Below are 20,498 nucleotides of genomic sequence, written 5' to 3'. Positions count from 1 at the left end.
CCAGAAACCTGGCTCCCACCCCCACCCCCCACCCAGAGCTGGAGGGGGAGAAGGGATTAGCATAACCATTAACCCAGACGGGGAGCTAAGAGCCTCCGGGGCCAGGGTCCGGATCACAAAGCGCAGACCCGAGCAGGTGTCAGAGGCCGTGGGGGGTGTCAGGAGCGCAGACCCCAGGGGCAGACGCGGAGATGGAGCCATTGTAGAAATCTGGCCCATTTCAAATTCTCCAATTTATTCAAAGTCAAGAGCAAACAAACCACTCCGGAGGGAGCGAGCCCCTCCCACAGAGAAGACCCTGGGCACAGCCTCTGCCCACCCGGGGCCTGTGCAGGTGCTTCTTTTGGCCAACCCTCTCTCCGCAGGGCAGCGGCCTCCTCACTGACCCCCTCAGCGGAGGCCGCTCCCTCAAGGCCACAGCCTGTGCCCTCGCAGGCCTCTCTCTTAGCAAACCCGTCCCCTTCAGGGTAGCCTTCCTGGCCGCCTGTGTCTACACAAGTGTCCTTTGTTCTTCTCTGCCTTCTGTAATACACCTGCCCTTTTGGATACAAGTAAAGTCTGCGTCGTGGAGAAACGCGCCTGGGAAACTCGCCGCTGGCCGCTGGAAGGGGAGCTCTGGTGAAACCTCTCCCAGAGTGACCGCAAGGACCCCGCTCCCCGAACTCAACACCTCCAAAAACAACATCACAAGGGCCCCAAAGGGCCCTCAGTCCTTTTCTCAGCAAAGAAACAATTCCACATGGAGCCCAGAGTTGTGCAGAAAAGCACCAATTTATTGACAGATAAGCAGCAGGACAGGAAAGCGCTAAGAGCAGAGAGGGGCAACTCATTAGCCATGGATGGGGCAAGAACTAGGTATTTATGGGGGTATAGTGGGGAAGGAGTGGGGTTCAGCCATTGGGTGTCTGCACGTTGTGTCTCTTGCTTGTTGATTGGGGCTCATGGGGTCTCCTAGGTTACCCTAGGTTACGTGGCCCACTGAGTCTCCCAGGTTACCTGGCTTGCTTTCCAGAAACTGATAGGGCTAGGGAGGGGAGGGCGTCCTGTGCAGGGTGTGGCAGGTAATCCAAACACAATTGTTTGTGGCCTGTCTGCCCTGAGTGGATTTTCCAGCCTAAGGACACCTCTGGAGGAGGGCAGGGAGATAGCACAGATACCTGCAGACCAGCCTCAGCACACTGGGACCCCCTGGAGGCCAGGCCCAGGAGGGCTGTAGGGACCTCTGTGCTGGACATCACACGGCTCCTGGCAGTGAGGAGCGCCGCTCACTGCACAACTGTCTGTTCAACTCGCTGTCAAAAGCCTGCCAGAAATGAAATGTTAAGGCAGTTTCTTTAGGGTGTGTTAACTGCACCAGTTTCATCCCCATCTCCAGACGGCTGCCTGTCTGAGTAAAGCTCACCTTGAAGGTTCAATTCCTGTCTCTGTTGGCATTCCGTGGTCACAGGTGGCCAGAACTCCGCTACACCATGTCTAAAGATAAGAATGGCATTCGATGCCATGTGGGCCTCTTCTTAGTGCCTGCTGCTGGGTGGCCCTGTTGGAGGCTCTGGAATGGGAGGCTCTAGCAGGGATGGAACAGGTAATCATGGCGTCCTTGGGTCCCTGGGAAGGATGGGGACGGGAACAGTTACAGTGGAGGATCTGGCACTCCCGCGGGCTAGAGTGGTCACATTGTTAGGGGGAAAAGGATGTCCTAAAGCTATTCCATACAGGCTTTGTGGACGACACCCTCACCCCAGGCCAAAGCCAAAGACACTGGGAACTCCAAATCCCATCACCACCAAAGGGAAGGTGGCTGGGACCTGACGGTGGGGTTAAGCAGCCAGGTTGGTATAAAGCCAGACATGTGGGCTTTGGAGGGGTCCCCCATTTTGGCTCTCCGCCAGCTCGCAGCGTCCGGCCAGCTCGGAGAGTGCCCTTGGGTTTCCAGGTCGGCGTGATACCGGAATTGTCAGGCCTAGTCTCCCAGCCAGGAAACGGATCCCAGGCTGCAGGGGCAGCGCTGAGCCCCAGCCACTAGACCCCCACAGGTTGGTGTCTTACGAAGCCGCAGCAGGAACTTCACAGACGCTCAGGCAAGCAAGCGAGAAGAGGCAGGTTTGTTTAGAGAAAGAAAAAGTTTATTGAGGAGAAAAAGAGCAGAAATAAAGTGGGACTCCCAGGCCAGGAAACCAGGCCTGGGAGGGGCAAGGAAGCCAAAGTGGAGTCGTGTCCCAGGGAATATAGACCTTCTTTCCCTCATTATTCTAAAGCTCCACCAGTCTCTCTGTGATTGGTTAGTGCCACGGACCAGCACAGCAGTGGACAATGAGGCCATCTCAGGGTTGAGAGATCGCACAGGGTGGTCAAGGATTAGGCGAATAAATGACACACAGACACACCTCAAGAGAGTGAAAATCTGAGTGTAATTTTCTTTGAGTCGGTGGCCAGTATGTATATGTTCTCTAAAAGCATAGGAACGGCGAACATCAGTGAGCGAAATCAGCTTGTTCATAGGTTTAGCTTGTCATTGACAGGGCAGTGATCTATGTCCGAAGTTACATCTGGACCTAGTCACATTCCTAAGTAGGCAGGCTATTGATTTTTCTTTTGTTCTATGTAACTACTTTTTTGTTTTAATAACTACTCACTACCACTAAATCATTATTAATTAGCATGGGTGAATTTACTCTTTACAAAGTAATATTTTTTCATTAAGATTAAAGCTAACAAAGCCAAGCACACAACAGAGAAATCATTAAACTAACAATTCCATTATTACACAGAGTTTAGTAATGTTTCATTTGAATTAGCCTAGTTATTAAATTACGTATGTTTTTTAATTAGCAACCAATGACCTTCTTAGACCGGGAAAAAGAGAAGATTTTAGAAAGACAGTCGTAGTAGAATAAAGTGTGTGGGCCTTGAGAAAGCGAGATAAGGTTCCAGGTGGTCAGCATTCCTTTTAACCATCTTTGTGGCGGCTTCTGGGGGTCGTTATCTCTTGCCAGGCATCCGGCTTCTCTGCATCTTAGGGAGTTTGCTGTTCTCCCCCTGCGTGCATGGTTCCTGGCCCATGCCTGACCTCAGGGACCTTGGCAACAGCCATTAGCCCTAAAGGTCACGGCAGGGGGAGGTGCAGCAGGTTAGTTCTCGGCTGTCTCACCTAATTTGCTACTGGGGGGGGGGGATCTTCACATTCCTTATCTAACAGCTTTCTCTTTCCCCATTTGTTGCATCTTTAAATTTATGGCCCAGTCCTCTGGATGGGCATCCCTGCATTGAAGTTAAACAGCTGCCCCTCTAAGTTGTCCATAAATTAAACCACTCTCCATTTCGCCAATCTCTGCCTCCCTTTACCACCTGAAGGAAACCAGGACTAGCATTAACAATGTTGTCCTTGGTCCTGGGATGTTTGTTTTTCCTAGTGGAATGGGTTAGTTTCCCTTGGTTGTCCTTATCTCTGAAGCCTCCCTAAATTCTTCAGAGGTCCCCTCCTGCACTGTCCCTGAAACTGCCTAATAACCCTAGCTTGCCCTGTGTCTCAGGTGGATCGGGTAGGACGCCATTAAAGACTTTATTTCCCTATTTTCTCCCTGAGTTGTACATTTTCCTTATTTCCTTTTCCCTTGTCAATAAACCTTTTATGAACCTTTTGTGTGTGCCTGCAGTGGAGTATTCATAAGTCCCTTGTAAGCGCGCGGGTGAGGACCCACAGCCAGGCAGCCCGTTTTATTTTATATCTGGGTTGCCCTATAACAACATGGCGGCGATGGGAGTGTTAGGGGGAAAGGATGTCCTGAGCTAATTCCACACAGGTTTATGGACGCCACCCCCACCCCAGACCAAAGCCATCAAGACACTGGAAATGACAGATCCCATCACCACGGAAGGGAGGGCGGCTGGGACCTGCGGGTGGAGTTAAGCAGCCAGGTGTGGTATAAAACCAGACACATGGGCCTTGGGGCTCTCTTTTGGCCTCCCTGGTCTTGGCTCTTTACCGCCTCTCAGCGTGCGCCTTTGGGATTCCAGGTCTGTGGAACAGGTAGGAGGCATCCATGAGTTTATCTCCCTCTTTTCTCTCCCTGAGTTATTCATGTCTTCATTTTCCCTTTCTTTTGTAAATAAACCTTTTATGAACCTTTTGTGTGTACCTGCAGTTGAGCATTAATAAGTCCCTTGCCAGCGCGGGTGAGGACCCACAGTCAGGCAACCCGTTTTATATCGGGGCTGCCCTGTAACAGGTTACCATGGCCACGGTGACAAGCGCAGGGTGGACTCCAGCAAAGCCACCCACACAGGCACGCAGACCTCTCCGGCCCCCCGCGGCTCCCCTCAGCAGTGTACTTGGGTCCTTCTGCCGGCTCTGCTCCCCGCTCTGGCTCTGGTGAATTCTCTCACCCTCCCGCGCTTCTGACTGTACCCAGTGCATGTATAAATAAATAAATAAATCTTAAAAAAAAAAAAAACTTTCCTTTGTCCCATTTTCCCCTGTGTTGACCTGAGTGCAGTGTGAACCTGAGTCCTGTATTGCAATTATAGTAACAGGGGGGTCCCCTGGAAAAGGGAAGTTTCCAAGTTCCCTGCCCCCTCCGAGGGAGGGTGGAGCTGAGCAGGGAGAGAAGAAGCTGGAGAGGAGATTTGGGAAGGGAGGGAGCAGGATGGAGAGCCAGGAGGCCTGGAGGAGGCACGTGGAGCAGAGACAAGTGAAGAAGCTGCATTTGCTTCTTAGCCCTGGACTGGCTGGAGCAGAGGCGGGTGAGAGACCCGTGGGGACGGTAACAATGGCAGCTTTTATCCTGATTTTGATTTTGCTCTTTTCCTCCCCAAATTTTCTGGCTCTTTCTAACCCTTTTCTACGGGTCCCCACTGAAAGGTGCTTTTGACTTGTGGCAGGCAGGTTTTTGGGCCTTGCTCTGGGCCAATCCCGTTTGGGGGGACTTTTCCCCACCAGGGGATGGGTAATTCTGGGTGCCTGATTTGGAAACTATTTTCCTTGTCCTTTCTGTATTGTTGTTAAAGTTCCTTTCCATTAAAGGTCTATATGTTTTTGTCTTGATGCAGCAGATGGCGGAACCTGTTTAGAGCAGGCAGTTTGGGGGTTCTGAGGTACCCCTCTTCCTGCCTGTAACATGAGCATTGGGTGAGGACCCACAAACCAGGATACTTCCTAGCTTTCCATGGTTTCATTTTCATTTGGCTTGTCAATTAATTTTGGGTTCTTTTGCACAGAAACAAATGGTTCTTAAGAGGTGGAGCTTTGCATAAGAAGGAGGGTCCAGGAGAAGGGAGGCCTGAGGAAGCAACAGCCCCAGAGCCCTCCTACTCCTGTGCCAGAGCAGGAAGGACACTCCGTGACGTGGCCTGTGACTTCCTCTCAGATAAGGGACTTTCCTAAACCCCGGACCTCTACAGGAAAGTGGCCCCAGCGCTGACAAAGGGCAGGGCTGGGACGGGCCTGCCCGGACTCTGCCTCCAGATGTGCAGTATCAGGTACCACTGGGCCCCTCTGCAGCTCCATCATGCTCTTCTCTTCCCTCCCCCGCCACCCCCCAGCCCCATGTCTCCCCCAAGAAGTCCCGGGCTTACCCTCTGTCTCTGCGCCTCTTCTCTTTGACACCCACTCGCTCTCCGGCCTTGACCCTGTTCTCTGGCTGCTGCACCAGCCCCTCCCGCACCTCCTCCCAGCCCCTTAGCCCCCGGCGTCTAGGCCACCTCCTCCCAGCAGGGAGTCCACCCCGGGCTCAGGACCTCAGCTCTGCTCCCGCTCTGACTCTGACGAAAGGGGGGTGGAGGCAGCGGGGAACTTTCCTAGAGCCCTTCGCTCCTGTAGTGTGTACAGCTCTGGAAGCCAGCTAACTGAGCTTGGTGAGGTTCCCTCAGCTCTCCAGGGCGCCTCACCTGTGAGCAGCAGGGGCGGGGTGGGGTGGGGGAGGCGGGGAGGCGGTCTGCGCCCAAACCCCGCTGGAGACGGGCCCCGGGTAGTAGGCTCCCCTTCGTAGACGAGCAGGAAGGAGCTACCCGAGCAGGGCGGGGCAGCCTGAAGCAGCAGGGGCGGGCCTTGCCTGGGTAGGCCTGCACCTCCTGGCAGCCCTCACGCTCCAGCGCCCCTGCTTCCTCATTCCTAAAGTGGGGGTGGCCCCAATGTGCAGATGCAAAATGGAAGTCTGCACCTGTGGCGGAGGTGTAGCCTGGCGTGAGCACACGTGCGCACATGCACTCGCAGGCAAGACACAGGTGGAAAATGAGGACTGAGTTGAAATGTCAAAGGATTGTTTTTGGAGTCTGGGTTTGGAGTGAGGGGTCCTTGGGTCACTCTGGGGCAGGTGTCACCAGAGCTCTGGCTTCAGCGGCACGCGGCGAGTTTCTCCACGAGACAGAGGCCTTAGTTATATTTAAAGGGCAGGTTTATTAGGGAAGGGGTAAAACAGCTAGAGACACTTGCAGAGACACAGCGGGCAGAAGAGCTGCCCCAGAAGGGACAGGTTTGCTGAGAGAGGCCTGCTTGGTTGCAGGTGGGGGGCCTAGGCGGGGCACGGGCAGGCAGGAGGCTGCTGCCCTGCAGAGGGAGGGAGCTAGTGAAAAGAGGCACCTGCATACTCTCAGGTGGGCAGTGGGAGCTGCCCCCGACCTGTGCAGAGACAGCCCTGCTGTAGGTTTCTTCTGTTTGGGAGGAGTCTCTCCTTGCGAGGTGTCTGTTGGTTGCTGATTTTGGATAACTGCGGAATGTGGAAGGGACTGGAGATTCTAGGATGGGCTCCATCTCCATATCTTCACCTTTGGGGTCCGTTGGGCTCAATCTCCATATGTTTAGACCGCGCCCGGTGATGCTAGTGCTGGTTATGCTAATCTCTTCCGCCCCAACCGCCTGGAGTGAGCCAGGCTTCTGGGCTTGTGGCGCCTCCTTTTCAGTTTTTTTTCTATAGTCCTTCACCACTATCATGTGGGGGTGGGTGGGCTTTTGATTCTCCTTTCTGTTTTTCTAGTGGGTTGGGGGTGCGTGGGCAAGAGGGGGGGGTGTGCAGGTGGAGGGAGCCCATGGGGCCTGGTGGAGAGGTCACCTGGCCCTGGGGTCCCGCTGGCACCCCTCCCCCACCCCCCTCCTCGCTGCCTGGGAAGGAAGCCTGGACTGCTCAGGGCTGGGGAGAGGGGAGGGAGGCCCCTGCCCAGGTGGGCCCAAGAGGCTGGGTTTCAGGGGCCTGGCGTGACCCCAGGTGTTAGGGGGAAAAGGATGTCCAAAAGCAAATTCCATATAGGCTTTGTGGACTCCACCCCCACCCCAGGTCAAAGCCAAAGACACTGGGAACTCCAAATCCCATCACCACCAAAGGGAAGGTGGCTGGGACCTGAGGGTGGGGTTAAGCAGCCAGGTGGATACAAAAGGCAGACGCGTGGGCTTTGGGGGGCTCTCTCCATTTTGGCTCTCCGCCAGTTCAGAGCGTCCGGCCAGCTCTGGGAGTGACTTTGGGTTTCCAGGTCCTCGGATCGGGTAGGACGCATTAAAGACTTTACTTCCCTATTTTCTCCCTGAGTTGTACATTTTCCTTATTTCTTTTTCTCTTGTAAATAAACCTTTTATTAACCCTTTTGCGTGTCTGTAGTAGAGTATTCATAAGTCCCTTTAAAGCCCGCGGGTGAGGACCCACAGCCAGGAACCCGTTTAATATCGGGGTTTGCTCTATAACAGCTTGGCGCCCAACGTGATTTGCAAGTTTCACCCGTGGTTGACCAGCCCAAAGTAATTTTTTCTTGCGTTGGTCCCCTCTTGCATTTTATTTTCTCTTTTTCAGAGTCCCAGAAGGCTACGACATATATCAACGACCTTTCTACTTCCACTTTAAAAACCTACTCCGAGCCTATGGTCGAAACCGTACCTTCATCTGCTACGAGGTGGAGAGACAGGGTGGCGGCTCATTTGTGTCCGTGGCCAGCGGGGTCTTTACAAACCAGGTAGGGGCATCGACCGGGGCTGGCCAGGGGAGGCAGGAGCAGGTGGAATCAGGAAACCAGGGCGGGCTCCGGCCGGGTTCCACCCAGGGCGTCTTCCCAAGTCCCGGGCAGCCGTGCCCCTTCCAACCATCCTGGCGCTTGTACAGGGCGGCACTGGACTGACCCTGCTCTGGGGGAGCTGGGGTGGTGGCTGTGGTGCAGGTGAAACGGCTCACCAGAGTGGGGTGCGGGCCCGGAAAAGGCAGATGTGTGGAGCCCTCTGCTCAGGGGCGGGACCAGGCGGGAGGGGCGCTGTCCACAGGGGCTTGGGGCACCTCTAGTCCTCAGGCCTCAGGGGCTTCCTGTGACATTTGGGGAACCGCCTTCCCTGGCGATCACCTGCTGGGGTGTGGGGTCAGGATGAGCCCCCCTCCCCGGGGATGATGCCCTGCCTGTCGCCTGTGCTGGCCCCCGGGCTTGTGGCGGCTTCCAGTGACAAGCTTCTGCCTCCCTTATCTGCCAAGGCTTCACGCCGGCTCCCACGGCACCCCGGGGTCCCCTTATCTGTTGGCGTCTCCAGCCACAGGGGCTATTGCTAACCTGTAAGCGCCAACACTCCCAGGCCTCGGGGTGTCCACGTCTGGCCTTTGCACTTGGCGCCCAGGGCCCGGAGGAAAGAGCATCTTTGGAAGGTGGGGCCTGATGTGTCCCCGTCGCTGCTGGGCTGACAGACCCTCCCCGGGCCCGCCCTGCCTCCTCCCTGCCAAGGGCCTGAGCATGAGCCACGGGAGACCCCAGGAGCCCGGTCCACCCGCCCCCAGCCTGCCCTGAGCCCCGGCCCCGCCCCGGGACCTGCAGCCCACAGGGACTAGAGCCAGCCCCGCGCCCGCAGCCCCGCCGACCAGACCTGTCCCGGGCAGCGCCCCCACCCCTCGGCACCCCCACTTTCCAGAACCTGTTGGGGTGGGGGCCAGACCATGCCGCAGGGGGCTCTGAGGAGGTGCCACGGAGACAGGCGGATGTCCCCCGGCCCTGACTCCGCTGCTGCACAAGGGAGAGGAACGGGGAGATGCTGGTGGCGCGCGGGCGGCGGTGGCCTGCGGGTGTTTCCCCGGAGAAGACGCCCAGGTCGCCATAGGCGGCTGCCGCGTGTCTTCACGCTCGTCATTGACACGCGATGGGGGGCTCACACGAGTCACACACCTGCCCTCACCTCTGCCCTGCACCGCTCTGCCTCCCTGACACCCAGTCTCCCCTTTCCATGCCCATCTTGTCTAGTTTTACCACCGCCACGCAGAACTGCTCCTCCTCTCCTGGCTGAAGCAGCTCCTGTCCCCCCGGGAGCATTACCACGTCACCTGGTTCATGTCCTGGAGCCCCTGCGCACGCTGCGCGCGGGCGGTGGCCGACTTCCTGCAGGAGCACGGCACGGTGCAGCTGAGGGTCTTCGCCGCCCGCCTCTACTACCACTGGGACCCCAAGTTTCGGGAGGAGCTCCGCCGCCTGAGCCACCTGGGGGCCCAGGTGGACATCATGTCCTTCCAGCGTGAGGGTCGGGGGCAGGGCTGTGAGGGCCTGGGGTGGGATGGGGTGGGGGGCCCCTGGGAACCAAGGCCAGCCTGGTGGCTCCTGGTAGGGAGAACAAAGGCCTGAGGGGGACCCATGCTGGGGGTGAGGGGCCTCAGGAGGCCCTGCCCACAGCTGCTCACCACACCCCTCTTCTTCTCAGACTTTAGATACTGTTGGGACAACTTTGTAGACAATCAGGGAACGCCTTTTAGGCCTTGGAAGGAACTGCAACGAAATTATCGTTCCCTGGTCACAATACTCAAAGATATTCTCAGGTAAGGGTTTTGTCACCCCACCATCGCCTCCTGGGCAGCCCCCTTCACCCCACAAGATCTGTCTCTGGTCTCCGGAGGGATCCCCTTAACCTGCCTCCTCCCTCTCATGACATTACTCAAATCTGGTTATTTACAGAACTTGAATGGGTCGAATATCCAGGAGCCTGAACATCAGGGGATTCGAGAAACATCCTTCAAGGCTGTTTCCACTTAGATATGCGGCTCCTTGCAGAGAAGGAAGCCTGGGTCTTGGGAGGCTAAAAGGTTAAATTGCTCCGACCTTGAAAACACAAAAAGGAATATACCTTATCTAACTTTTTTTTCTCTCTGAGGCCCGAATTTACAACCAGTAATGGCTACAACCTGGAGCCGGGCCACAGAGCTGCTCAGTGCTAAAAACACAGAAGGAAGCGCTCCCCAGAGGTGGAATGAACCCCTTAAAGAGACTGCCTCCCCCACCTGTTTAAACAAAGCCCACCCAGCCTGGGTTCCTGCAGCTGAGCTGCTGTTCCTGGAATCTGCTGACTCCTTTGCTCTCTGCCCTGGCTCCTAAATCACTAGCACCCAGGTCCCCAGAGGACATAGCAGTCAAGAGAGGTCGCCTCCGTGGCCTGGCTGACCTGTTACAGGGCAGGGAGAGGGGCATCCGCTGCATCCACACAAAACATGAGACTTTAATGAAAAGGAACCTTAATTCAATCTACAGTCGGTAAACAACACGGGAAAGGCAAGGAATATAGTTTCTATATCAAGCACCCAAAGCCACGCTTGTGGGTAAAAGTCCACCCAGACAGGCTTGGCCCAGAGCAAGGCCTGAAAGCTGCCACGAGTCTAAAGCACCTTCCCGTGGGGACCCACCGAAAAGGACCAGAACAACCAGACAAGTCTGGAAGGAAAAGAGCAAAGGGCCCCGGGGCCTCTGGAGTGTGTCCTGTCACCTGCTGTAAAAACTTCATTTCTGAGCAGAAAAAAAAAAAAAGACAAACGTGCAGGCAACAGCAGCTCTGAGGTTTAAAGCAGGAGGGGAAGGGAAAGGCAATCACCACAGGGTGGGAAGAGCTCAGGGGATGGGGTGGTGAGCTCCTAGGAGGTCTGTGGACAACACCTGGGGGGATGAAATGCTGTGAAAATATGAACAACAATGTAAAAAAGTTAATAAAAAGGAAAAAACTTTTTTAAATAAAGATTTATTTATACAAGCACTGGGTATAGCGGGAGGGTGAGAGAATTCACCAGAGCCAGAGCAGGGAACGGAACAGGCAGACTGACCAAATACACTGCTGAGGGGAGCAGCAGGCGCAGCAGGAGAGATCTGTGTGCCATGTGGGACCCTGCCCAGGGGCCTGGGATCGAACCGGCGCTGCATAGGTTGAGGAGGATCGAAAGGGCGCTGCAGAGGCTGGGGCCAGCTTCACAGCGCAGCGCTCAACCGCTGCACCAGTGGGGAGGCTAAAGGGCAGGTTTATTAGGGAAGGGGTAAAAAAGCTAAAGACACTTGCAGAGACACAGCGGGCAGAAGAGCTGCCCCAGAAGGGACAGGTTTGCTGAGAGAGGCCTGCTTGGTTGCAGGTGGGCGGCCTAGGCAGGGCATGGGCAGACAGGAGGCTGCTGCCCTGCAGAGGGAGGGAGCTAGTGAAAAGAGGCACCTGCATACTCTCAGGTGGGCAGTGGGAGCTGCCCCCAGCCTGTACAGAGACGGCCCTGCTGTAGGTTTCTTCTGTTTGGGAGGAGTCTCTCCTTGCGAGGTGTCTGTTGGTTGCTGATTTTGGATAACTGCGGAATGTGGAAGGGACTGGAGATTCTAGGATGGGCTCCATCTCCATATCTTCACCTTTGGGGTCCGTTGGGCTCAATCTCCATATGTTTAGACCGCGCCCCGTGATGCTAGTGCTGGTTATGCTAATCTCTTCCGCCCCCACCGCCTGGAGTGAGCCAGGCTTCTGGGCTTGTGGCGCCTCCTTTTCAGTTTTTTTCTATAGTCCTTCACCACTATCATGTGGGGGTGGGTGGGCTTTTGATTCTCCTTTCTGTTTTTCTAGTGGGTTGGGGGTGCGTGGGCAAGAGGGGGGGGTGTGCAGGTGGAGGGAGCCCATGGGGCCTGGTGGAGAGGTCACCTGGCCCTGGGGTCCCGCTGGCACCCCTCCCCCACCCCCCTCCTCGCTGCCTGGGAAGGAAGCCTGGACTGCTCAGGGCTGGGGAGAGGGGATGGAGGCCGAGCCCAGGTGGGCCCAGGAGGCTGTGTTCAGTTCCTGGCGGGACCCCAGGGACCCCTCTTGCATTTTATTTTCTCTCCTTTTCAGATTCCCAGAAGGCTACTACATATATCCACGAGCTTTCTACTTCCACTTTAAAAACCTACTCCGAGCCTATGGTCGAAACCGTACCTTCATCTGCTACGAGGTGAAAAAAAGGTTTCGTGGCTATTTTTTCCACGTGGCCAGCGGGGTCTTTACAAACCAGGTAGGGGTTATAGGGCTGGGCTGGCCAGGGGAGGCAGGAGCCGGTGGAATCAGGAAACCAGGGCGGGCTCTGGCCCAGCTCCTCCCAGGGCGTCTTCCCAAGTCCTGGGCAGCCGTGCCCCTTCCCACCGGCCTGGCGCTTGTACAGGGCGGCACTGGACTGACCCTGCCCTGGGGGAGCCGGGGCGGTGGCTGCGGTGCCGGTGAAGCAGCTCACCAGAGGGGGTGCGGGGCGGTGGCTGCGGTGCCGGTGAAGCAGCTCACCAGAGGGGGTGCGGGCACAGAAAAGGCAGATGTGTGGAGCCCTCTGCTCAGGGGCGGGGCCAGGGCCAGGCGGGAGGGGGGCTGTCCACAGGGGCGCGGGGCACCTCTTGTCCTCTGGCCTCAGGGGCTTCCTGTGACATTTGGGGAACCGCCTTCCCTGGCGATCACCTGCTGGGGTGTGGGGTCAGGATGAGCCCCGCTCCCCTGGGATGATGCCCTGCCTGTCGCCTGTGCGGCCCCGGGCTTGTGGCGGCTTCCAGTGACAAGCTTCTGCCTCCCTTATCTGCCAAGGCTTCACGCCGGCTCCCACGGCACCCTGGGGTCCCTTATCTGTTGGCATCAACTGTCCTCGCTGCCGAGCCAGCCGCAGGGGCTGTTGCTAACCTGTAAGCGCCAACACGCCCAGGCCTCGGGGTGTCCGCGTCTGGCCTTTGCACTTGGCGCCCAGGGCCCGGAGGAAAGAGCATCTTTGGAAGGTGGGGCCTGATGTGTCCCCGTCGCTGCTGGGCTGACAGACCCTCCCCGGGCCCGCCCTGCCTCCTCCCTGCCGAGGGCCTGCGCGGAAGACCCCACGGGAGACCCCACGAGCCCGGTCTGCCCGCCCCCAGGCTGCCCTGAGCCCCGGCCCCTCTGCGGGGACCTGCAGCCCGCAGGGACTAGAGCCAGCCCCGCGCCCGCAGCCCCGCCGACCAGACCTGTCCCGGGCAGCGCCCCACCCCTCGGCACCCCCGCTTTCCGGAACCTGTTGGGGTGGGGGCCACACCGCGCGCAGGGGGCTCCGTGGAGGCGCCACGGAGACAGGCGGATGTCCCCCGGCCCTGACTCCGCTGCTGCACAAGGGAGAGACACGGGGAGATGCTGGTGGCGCGCGGGCGGCGGTGGCCTGTGGGGTGTTTCCCCGGAGACGACGCCCAGGTCGCCACAGGCGCTGCCGCGTGTCTTCACGCTCGTCATTGACACGCGATGTGGGGCTCACAGGAGTTGCACACCTGCCCTCAGAGGAGCCCCTTCCCTGAGCTCAGGGGCCCCCAGTGGCCTGCGGCTTCCCTGTGGGGGTCCCAGCAGAGGGCAGTCAGGCCTGGGGTTCAGGGTGGGGAAGGCAGGGGGTAGGAGAGATGGAGAATGGATGTTGGGGTTCGTGGATGAGCCCATGATGGCGCGGGAAGAGGAGAGGCGGGTGGAGAGGAGCCGTCCGTGACGAGCGTGTCCTGGGACCCTGTGCCTGCCTGGCCCCGACCCTCTGCCCCCCGATGCCAAGGCTCCCTTCCATCCCCATCTTTCCAGTTTGAACCCGGGCCTCAAATCCACGCAGAACTGCTCCTCCTCTCCTGGCTGGAGCAGCTCCTGTCCCCCCGGGAGCATTACCACGTCACCTGGTTCATGTCCTGGAGCCCCTGCGCAGGCTGCGCGCGGGCGGTGGCCGACTTCCTGCAGGAGCACGGCACGGTGCAGCTGAGCGTCTTCGCCGCCCGCCTCTACTACCACTGGGAGCCCGAGTACCGGGAGGGGCTCCGCCGCCTGAGCCACCTGGGGGCCCAGGTGGACATCATGTCCTTCCAGGGTGAGGGTCCGGGGCAGGGCTGCGAGGGCCTGGGGTGGGGCAGGCTGGGGGGGCCCCTGGGGGTCCCCCAGAGAGTGAGGGAGGGGGGCCTGGGAATGAGGCCAGCCTGGTGGACAGAGGCCTGAGGGGGACCCATGCTGGGGGGGAGGGGCCTCCTGAGGCCCTGCCCACAGCTGCTCACCTCACCCCTCTTCTCAGACTTCAGATACTGCTGGGACAACTTTGTACACAACTGGGGAAGACGCTTTAGGCCTTGGGAAAATCTGCTGGAAAATTATGAGTCCCTGGTCTCAGAACTTGAGAGTTTCAGGTAAGGGCTCCTCAGGCCCTCCCCATGCCCAGCTCTTCCCCTCCCCTGACCTTCGCCTCCTGGGGTCCACTGCCCCCTCCTCCCCTGCCCTGGCCCTGCTCACCTTCCTCCTGGGCAGCCCCCTTCACCCCACAAGGTCTGTCTCTGGCCTCCGGAGGGATCCCCTTAACTTGCCTCCTCCCTCTCCTGACATTCCTCAAATCTGGTTATTTACGGAACGTGAATGGGTCTGAATATCCAGGAGCCTGAACATCAGGGGATTCGAGAAACATCCTTCAAGGCTGTTTCCACTTAGAGATGAGGCTCCTTGCAGAGAAGGAAGCCTGGGTCTTGGAGGCGAAAAGGTTAAATTGCTCAGACCTTGAAAACACAAAAAGGAAAATACCTTATCTAACTTTTTTTTCTCTCTGAGGCCCGTATTTACAACCAGTAATGGCTACAACCTGGAGCCGGGCCACAGAGCTGCTCAGTGCTAAAAATACAGAAGGAAGCGCTCCCCAGAGGTGGAATGAACCCCTTAAAGAGACTGCCTCCCCCACCTGTTTAAACAAGCCCACCCAGCCTGGGTTCCTCCAGCTGAGCTGCTGTTCCTGGAATCTGCTGACTCCTTTGCTCTCTGCCCTGGCTCCTAAATCACTAGCACCCAGGTCCCCAGAGGACGTAGCAGTCAAGAGAGGTCGCCTCCGTGGCCTGGCTGACCTGTTACAGGGCAGGGAGAGGGGCATCCGCCGCATCCACACAAAACATGAGACTCTAATGAAAAGGAACCTTAATTCAATCTACAGTCGGTAAACAACACGGGAAAGGCAAGGAATATAGTTTCTATATCAAGCACCCAAAGCCACCCGTCCCCTTGTGGGTAAAAGCCCACCCAGACGGGCTTGGTCCAGAGCAAGGCCTGAAAGCTGCCACGAGTTAAAGCACCTTCCCGTGGGGACCCACAGAGAAGGACCAGAACAACCAGACAAGTCCGGAAGGAAAAGAGCAAAGGGCCCCGGGGCCTCTGGAGTGTGTCCTGTCACCTGCTGTAAAAACTTCACTTCTGAGCAGAAAAAAAAAAAAAAAAAAGACAAACGTGCAGGCAACAGCAGCTCTGAGGGTTAAAGCAGGAGGGGAAGGGAAAGGCAATCACCACAGGGTGGGAAGAGCTCAGGGGATGAGGTGGTGAGCTCCTAGGAGGTCTGTGGAAAATATGAACAATGTAAAAAAGTTAATAAAAAGGAAAAAACTTTTTTAAATACAGATTTATTTATACAAGCACTGGATACAGTCAGAAGCGCGGGAGGGTGAGAGAATTCACCAGAGCCAGAGCGGGGAGCAGAGCAGGCAGACTGATGAAGTACACTGCTGAGGGGAGCAGCGGGCGCAGCAGGAGAGGTCTGTGCGCCATGTGGGACCCTCACTGGTGGCCGGGGATCGAACCGGCGCTGCAGAGGCTGCGGGCAGCTTCGCAGCCCAGTGCTCAACTGCTGTGCCACCAGGGGAGGCCCAAAAAGGAAAAAACATTTTATTTCTGACCTCGGACCCCTGCACCAATTCCTGGGCACAAGGCAAGAACCTCAGGACCCTCAGCATCCCTGGGGCCCATCCCATTCTCTTCTCAGCCTCCATCCCAGCCTCCCCACTTGGAATGGAGAGACATTAGTGCCCCCCAGAGCCCAGATCCCGGGGGATGGCCGGCTTCTCTGGTCTCCACAGGGCATCCACCTCCCGGGGGCCTCACCTGGTTTCCCTCCTGTGCCTGTCTCTTCCCCCCCCCCACTCCCTCTGCGGGTCCCCATTTCCAGCCAGGGGGCAGAAGGGCCACCCTGGCCACCTGGAACTGAGTCACCTCTGTGGAGGTTTGTCTCAAACACTGGGGTCCCCCAGGGGCTGGGGGAGGGCACAGTGCAGGAGCCGGGGGGCACATTCTGCCCACACTGAGGCCCAGGGCGCGCCGGGCTGGGCAGGTGTTGTGGGTCTGTGCTGGCTGATACCCACCTGGCCCTGCCTGGCCTGCTTCCTCTCCAGACCTCGCTGCCCTGGAGCCCTCCCGCCCTGGCCACCATCACAGCCCACCCTCCCTCCACTCACCCGGCCATGGCCAGAGGTGAAGTTCTGGAGGGGACACAGCCTAGGGGTGGGGATGGAGAGTTAAGAGAGAAAATTAAATAAGTTAAATAATTCTTTAGGGGAAAAAGTAAGATTGGGGGCCTACCTGGTGGTGCAAGGGGTTAAGTCTCAGCACTATGAAGCTATTGCCAGCCACTGTAGCAGGAGATGGAGCCCGGCCAGGGAGCTACCCACACGGCACAGCAGACCTCTCCTGCCTCGCCCTCTGCACCCCTCAGCAGTGTATTTCAGTCAGTCTGCCTGTTCGGCTCCCCACTCTTTCTCTGGTGACTCCTCTCACCTCTGGCCTGCACCCCAGCTCTTATATGCATAAATAAATAAACCTTTTAAAAAAAAAGTGGAAGGGCAGCCTGAGCCAGGACAGGCCCCATGGGCACTCAGGGTCAAAGGGGCAGTGGATGCAGGCTTTCCCCCTCAGAGCTGCCTGCTATGTGGGCATCGTGGAGGACCTCAGGGGTGGGGCGCTGGGCAGAGGGCCTGGGCCAAGGCCATGTGGCAAATGAGCAAGAGATCTGCCTGCTGTGAGGGAGTCGGGGCGGGCAGACGTGGAGGAAGGAAAGCGAGTGTTTGGTTTGGACTAGACCCGAAAATCACTGTAGAGGAAGTGGAGCGGTCCCCGCACCCACAGAGGTACAGAGGGCCCGGATGTGGACGACACACTTGACTGTCACCGTCATCAGACTGCACCAAAATGCCTCGTCGTCCTGGAGGAAGAGCGCACAGCAGAGGCCAGTCCAGGACCCGTGCGGACCCGCGTGACCTCAGCACCCTCAGGAGAGACCACCCTGGGAACTACACTGCTCCTGTCGACACCAGCACCTGGCCCTCCCCCATCAGGACTCCCTCCCTGCCCCTTGACTCACAATGCGCAGCAACTCCTGCCCATTAAGTCCTCAACACAGGCCCTGCTTTGGGGGTGACTGAGGCCCTTCCACTCTGCTTCTCCTCCAGTCTCCACCCCGGTGGGGCACCAGCATCTACCTGGCCTGACCACCCCTACCCTCTCACTACGCCATTTCCCTGCCTTGATCATCCCCCCACCTGAGGGTGCCCCTGCCTGTCCATCCTCATCACCAGCCGGAGCCCGCTGTAGCCACCCCCAGCCGCGGAACCGCAGAGGCCCTGTAGGGTAAGTAATTGTCAGGCTTTTCTGCGCCCCGCCACCCCCCCCCACCCCCGCATTAGGATCAATGATGGATCCCTGCAGCCCTGAGGCAGCCTGATGGCGGCCACCTGGAGTGGGCGTGGGCACGCGGAACTGGGAAAACCTGGGCTGAGATGGGGCTTAGAAGGGCGGCGTCAGGGGACGCCAGAGGAGCGGAACTACCAGGAGAGCACGCGAGAGGCCGGAAGAGCACCAGGAGAGAAGCAGAGGCCACGAGAGAAGGCCAAAGAGCCCAGAAAGAGAGAGGGGTTGCTGGGCGCTGGGGGCCCTGCCAGCCTCCCGGCCCCCTGCCTGCCGTGTACCTGGGAAACTCAATAAAAGCCTGAAAAAGCCACTGAGGGCTCCGGACTCCTCCTTCACCCGTCTGCTCTGATCACGGGGAACCTGCCCTGTGCTCTTCCTGCCCCTGCAATTAGCGCAAGTCACCAGAACGATTCGATGCAGACGGGTAGGAGCCCTCTGAAGACCTCAGGAGGGACCAGGAGTAGCAGACCGTGAGCCTGTGACAACGCTGGAGGCGCCATGGCAGGAGCACAGGTGGTGGACAAAGTCCAGGAGCTGCGGGACGAGACCGCCCGGAGGAGGCGGCGGCCTGTGAGGACCAGCCCACGACCCCCGAGGCAGCAGAATCATAGGAGAAAGAGGACCAGGATTCGGAGCTCGCCCAGTGCTGACAAAGGGAAAAACTGATGGACTTGGACGGACAACCCTGCCAGCAGGCCGAGGAACCTTATGGCAGGTTGATGTTATGTTTTGGGGGCCCTGGGGGTGGATGGTGTCGTTTGTAAACCCCAGGAAATGAAAAGGCATGGCCAGTTGGGCCTCGGTGGCCAAAAGCAGCCTGGGTACTGCCCAGCACTCCCAGGGCCACAGCCCAGAGAGGCAATGGCCAGAGTAGAGAAAGGGGCAGGCATGGCAAGAGCCCAAGATTGGCTGAGGGAGGGTGCCCTTGCCAAGTTCTCTGCAGCCAGGCAGAGGAGACAGATCCAAAAAGCCAACTTAGAGGGCCTCCCTGGTGGCGCAGGTGGTTGAGCGCAGCGCTGTCCGCAGCCTCTGCAGCGCCGGTTCGATCCCCGCCGGCAGCGGAGGTGCCTACATGGCGCGGCAGACCTCGCCTAAGGTCTTGCCTGCTGCTCCCCTCAACAGTGTATTTCGTCAGTCTGCCTGTTCTGTTCCCCGCTCTCTCTGGTGAATCCTCTCACCCTCCCGCGCATCATCTATGCACACATAAATAAATCTTTAAAGAAAAAAAAAGCCAACTTAGAAAGGCAAAAAGCTGGAGCTGGGATTGGGAAGCCCTGAGCGGCTGTGAAGCACTAAGTAAGCTGAGGAAGGCCAGTGAGTCTCTTAAAATCACCTGTAGCTGATGCCCTGCTCGCGGTTGAGTGAGGGTGAGGCGCTGAGGCATCCGTCTTTGGGGGATGGGTGGGGAACGTGGCTGGTGGTGGGGTCCACAGCCAAAGAGGGGACCCAAGAGAGGCTGCGTGTGGAGTTTGTGTTCACAGTTCCCTGACCCATGAGCATGTGCAGTGGGTTGGCCTGAGTGCAGGGCTGCGTGTCGCATGGGTGGCTATGAGAGCCGAGTGTTGGGGTGACCGGCGACAGAAACCCTGAGGGTTGGGCGATTACCCCCAAAGAGTACAGAATCGCCAGTCCAGGAGTGAGCGCGTCCTGGGGTGGATGCGGCGTGTGGCTTGTGGCTGAGACTACGGCCGGAGGGGGCCAGGAAGCCCGACGGCAGATGTGGTTCCCCCCCTCACATGACCCGCGCCTTCGGCAGCAGAAGTGGTGGCTCATCTGCTGATGCCAGGGATCTTGTCTTTTGCCGTTGGGTTGGTGCCCTGCCTGGGCTTATTTGTGTTCTGCCGTACTGGGGTCTATTGTTCTACGGAGATGCGTGCTGTACTTCTGTGGGCCGGGGCTGCAGTGTTCAGGGAAATGTGTATTTAGCTTGCATGTGACTTGTGTATAGGCTGCAGACTGCATGGCAGAAAACCCTGAGGGGGCCTCCCTCCCCTGGTGGCGCAGCGGTTGAGAACTGGGCTGCGGGGCTGCCCGCAGCCTCTGCAGCACCTGTTTGTTCCCCCGCCACCGGCAAGGGTCCCACAAAAAAAAAAAAAGAAAAAAGAAAACCCTGAGGGGGTGGATTGTAGGGTAAATGTCAGGCTTTTCTGCCCTCCCGCCATTAGGAGGGATGATGGATCCCTGCGGTTCCAGATGCACGCCCGATGGCGGGTACCTGGAGGAGGATGTGGGCACGCGAAGGTGGATTCACCTGGGCTGAGATGAGGCTTATAGGGGCGGCGCCGGGGGCCGCCAGAGGAACAGAACTACCAGGAGGACACGCGAGAGACCGGAAGAGACCCCAGAGAAGCAGAGGCCACGAGAGCACGCCGGAGAGCCCAGAAAGAGGGGGTCCCCCGGCCCCCCTGCCTGTCGTGTACCTGATAAACTCGAAAGCCTGAAAAAGCCACTGAGCGCTCCGGACTCCTTCACCCGTCTGCTCCGATCACGGGGATCCTGCTCGGGCCCTTCCTGCCGCTGCACCTCTTGCCCGCTCTCCCCTGCCTGCTCCCTGCGGGCCTCCGTGTCCAGCCCTGCGCCCCCACCCGGTGCAGATGGGTCCAGAGGACTCTCCTGCCCCCCCTCCTTTGTCCTTTGGGTTCAGAACCTGTGGCTGCAGATGCCTGGGGTGCTGACCACCTCAGCTCAGGCACTGAACGCTCGGGAGGAAGCAGAGAGCAGAAGGGCCTCGGGGCCCCCAGCCGCTCACACCCCAGGCTCTGGCTCCCCCTCCCTCTCCCCGCCCCAACCCCCCATGCCCAGGTGGCTCCCGCCAGCGGCGCAGAGACACAAGCTGTCCTGGTCAGGA

At 58.3% G+C, this 20,498-nt stretch overlaps 1 protein-coding gene across 1 annotated transcript; it reads left to right on the top strand.

Annotated features, from left to right (window-relative positions):
* Positions 1 to 1,573: 1,573 nt before the first annotated feature.
* LOC311184706 (DNA dC->dU-editing enzyme APOBEC-3F-like) lies at positions 1,574 to 14,386 on the top strand (the record flags this gene model as incomplete). Its single annotated transcript, XM_084254896.1, has 9 exons — positions 1,574 to 1,582; positions 5,398 to 5,475; positions 6,797 to 6,855; positions 7,773 to 7,932; positions 9,190 to 9,457; positions 9,641 to 9,755; positions 12,056 to 12,215; positions 13,763 to 14,039; positions 14,238 to 14,386. 9 exons carry the CDS (start codon positions 1,574 to 1,576, stop codon positions 14,351 to 14,353), a joined length of 1,242 nt encoding a protein of 413 aa, XP_084111022.1. The 3' UTR covers positions 14,354 to 14,386.
* Between the last annotated feature and the right edge of the window lie 6,112 nt (positions 14,387 to 20,498).

This window comes from Talpa europaea (genome assembly GCF_964194135.1).
Source record: "Talpa europaea genome assembly, chromosome: 15".
NCBI lineage: Eukaryota > Metazoa > Chordata > Mammalia > Eulipotyphla > Talpidae > Talpa > Talpa europaea.
Note: the sequence above shows the minus strand (reverse complement) of the source record. Positions and strands in the feature narration are given on the sequence as shown.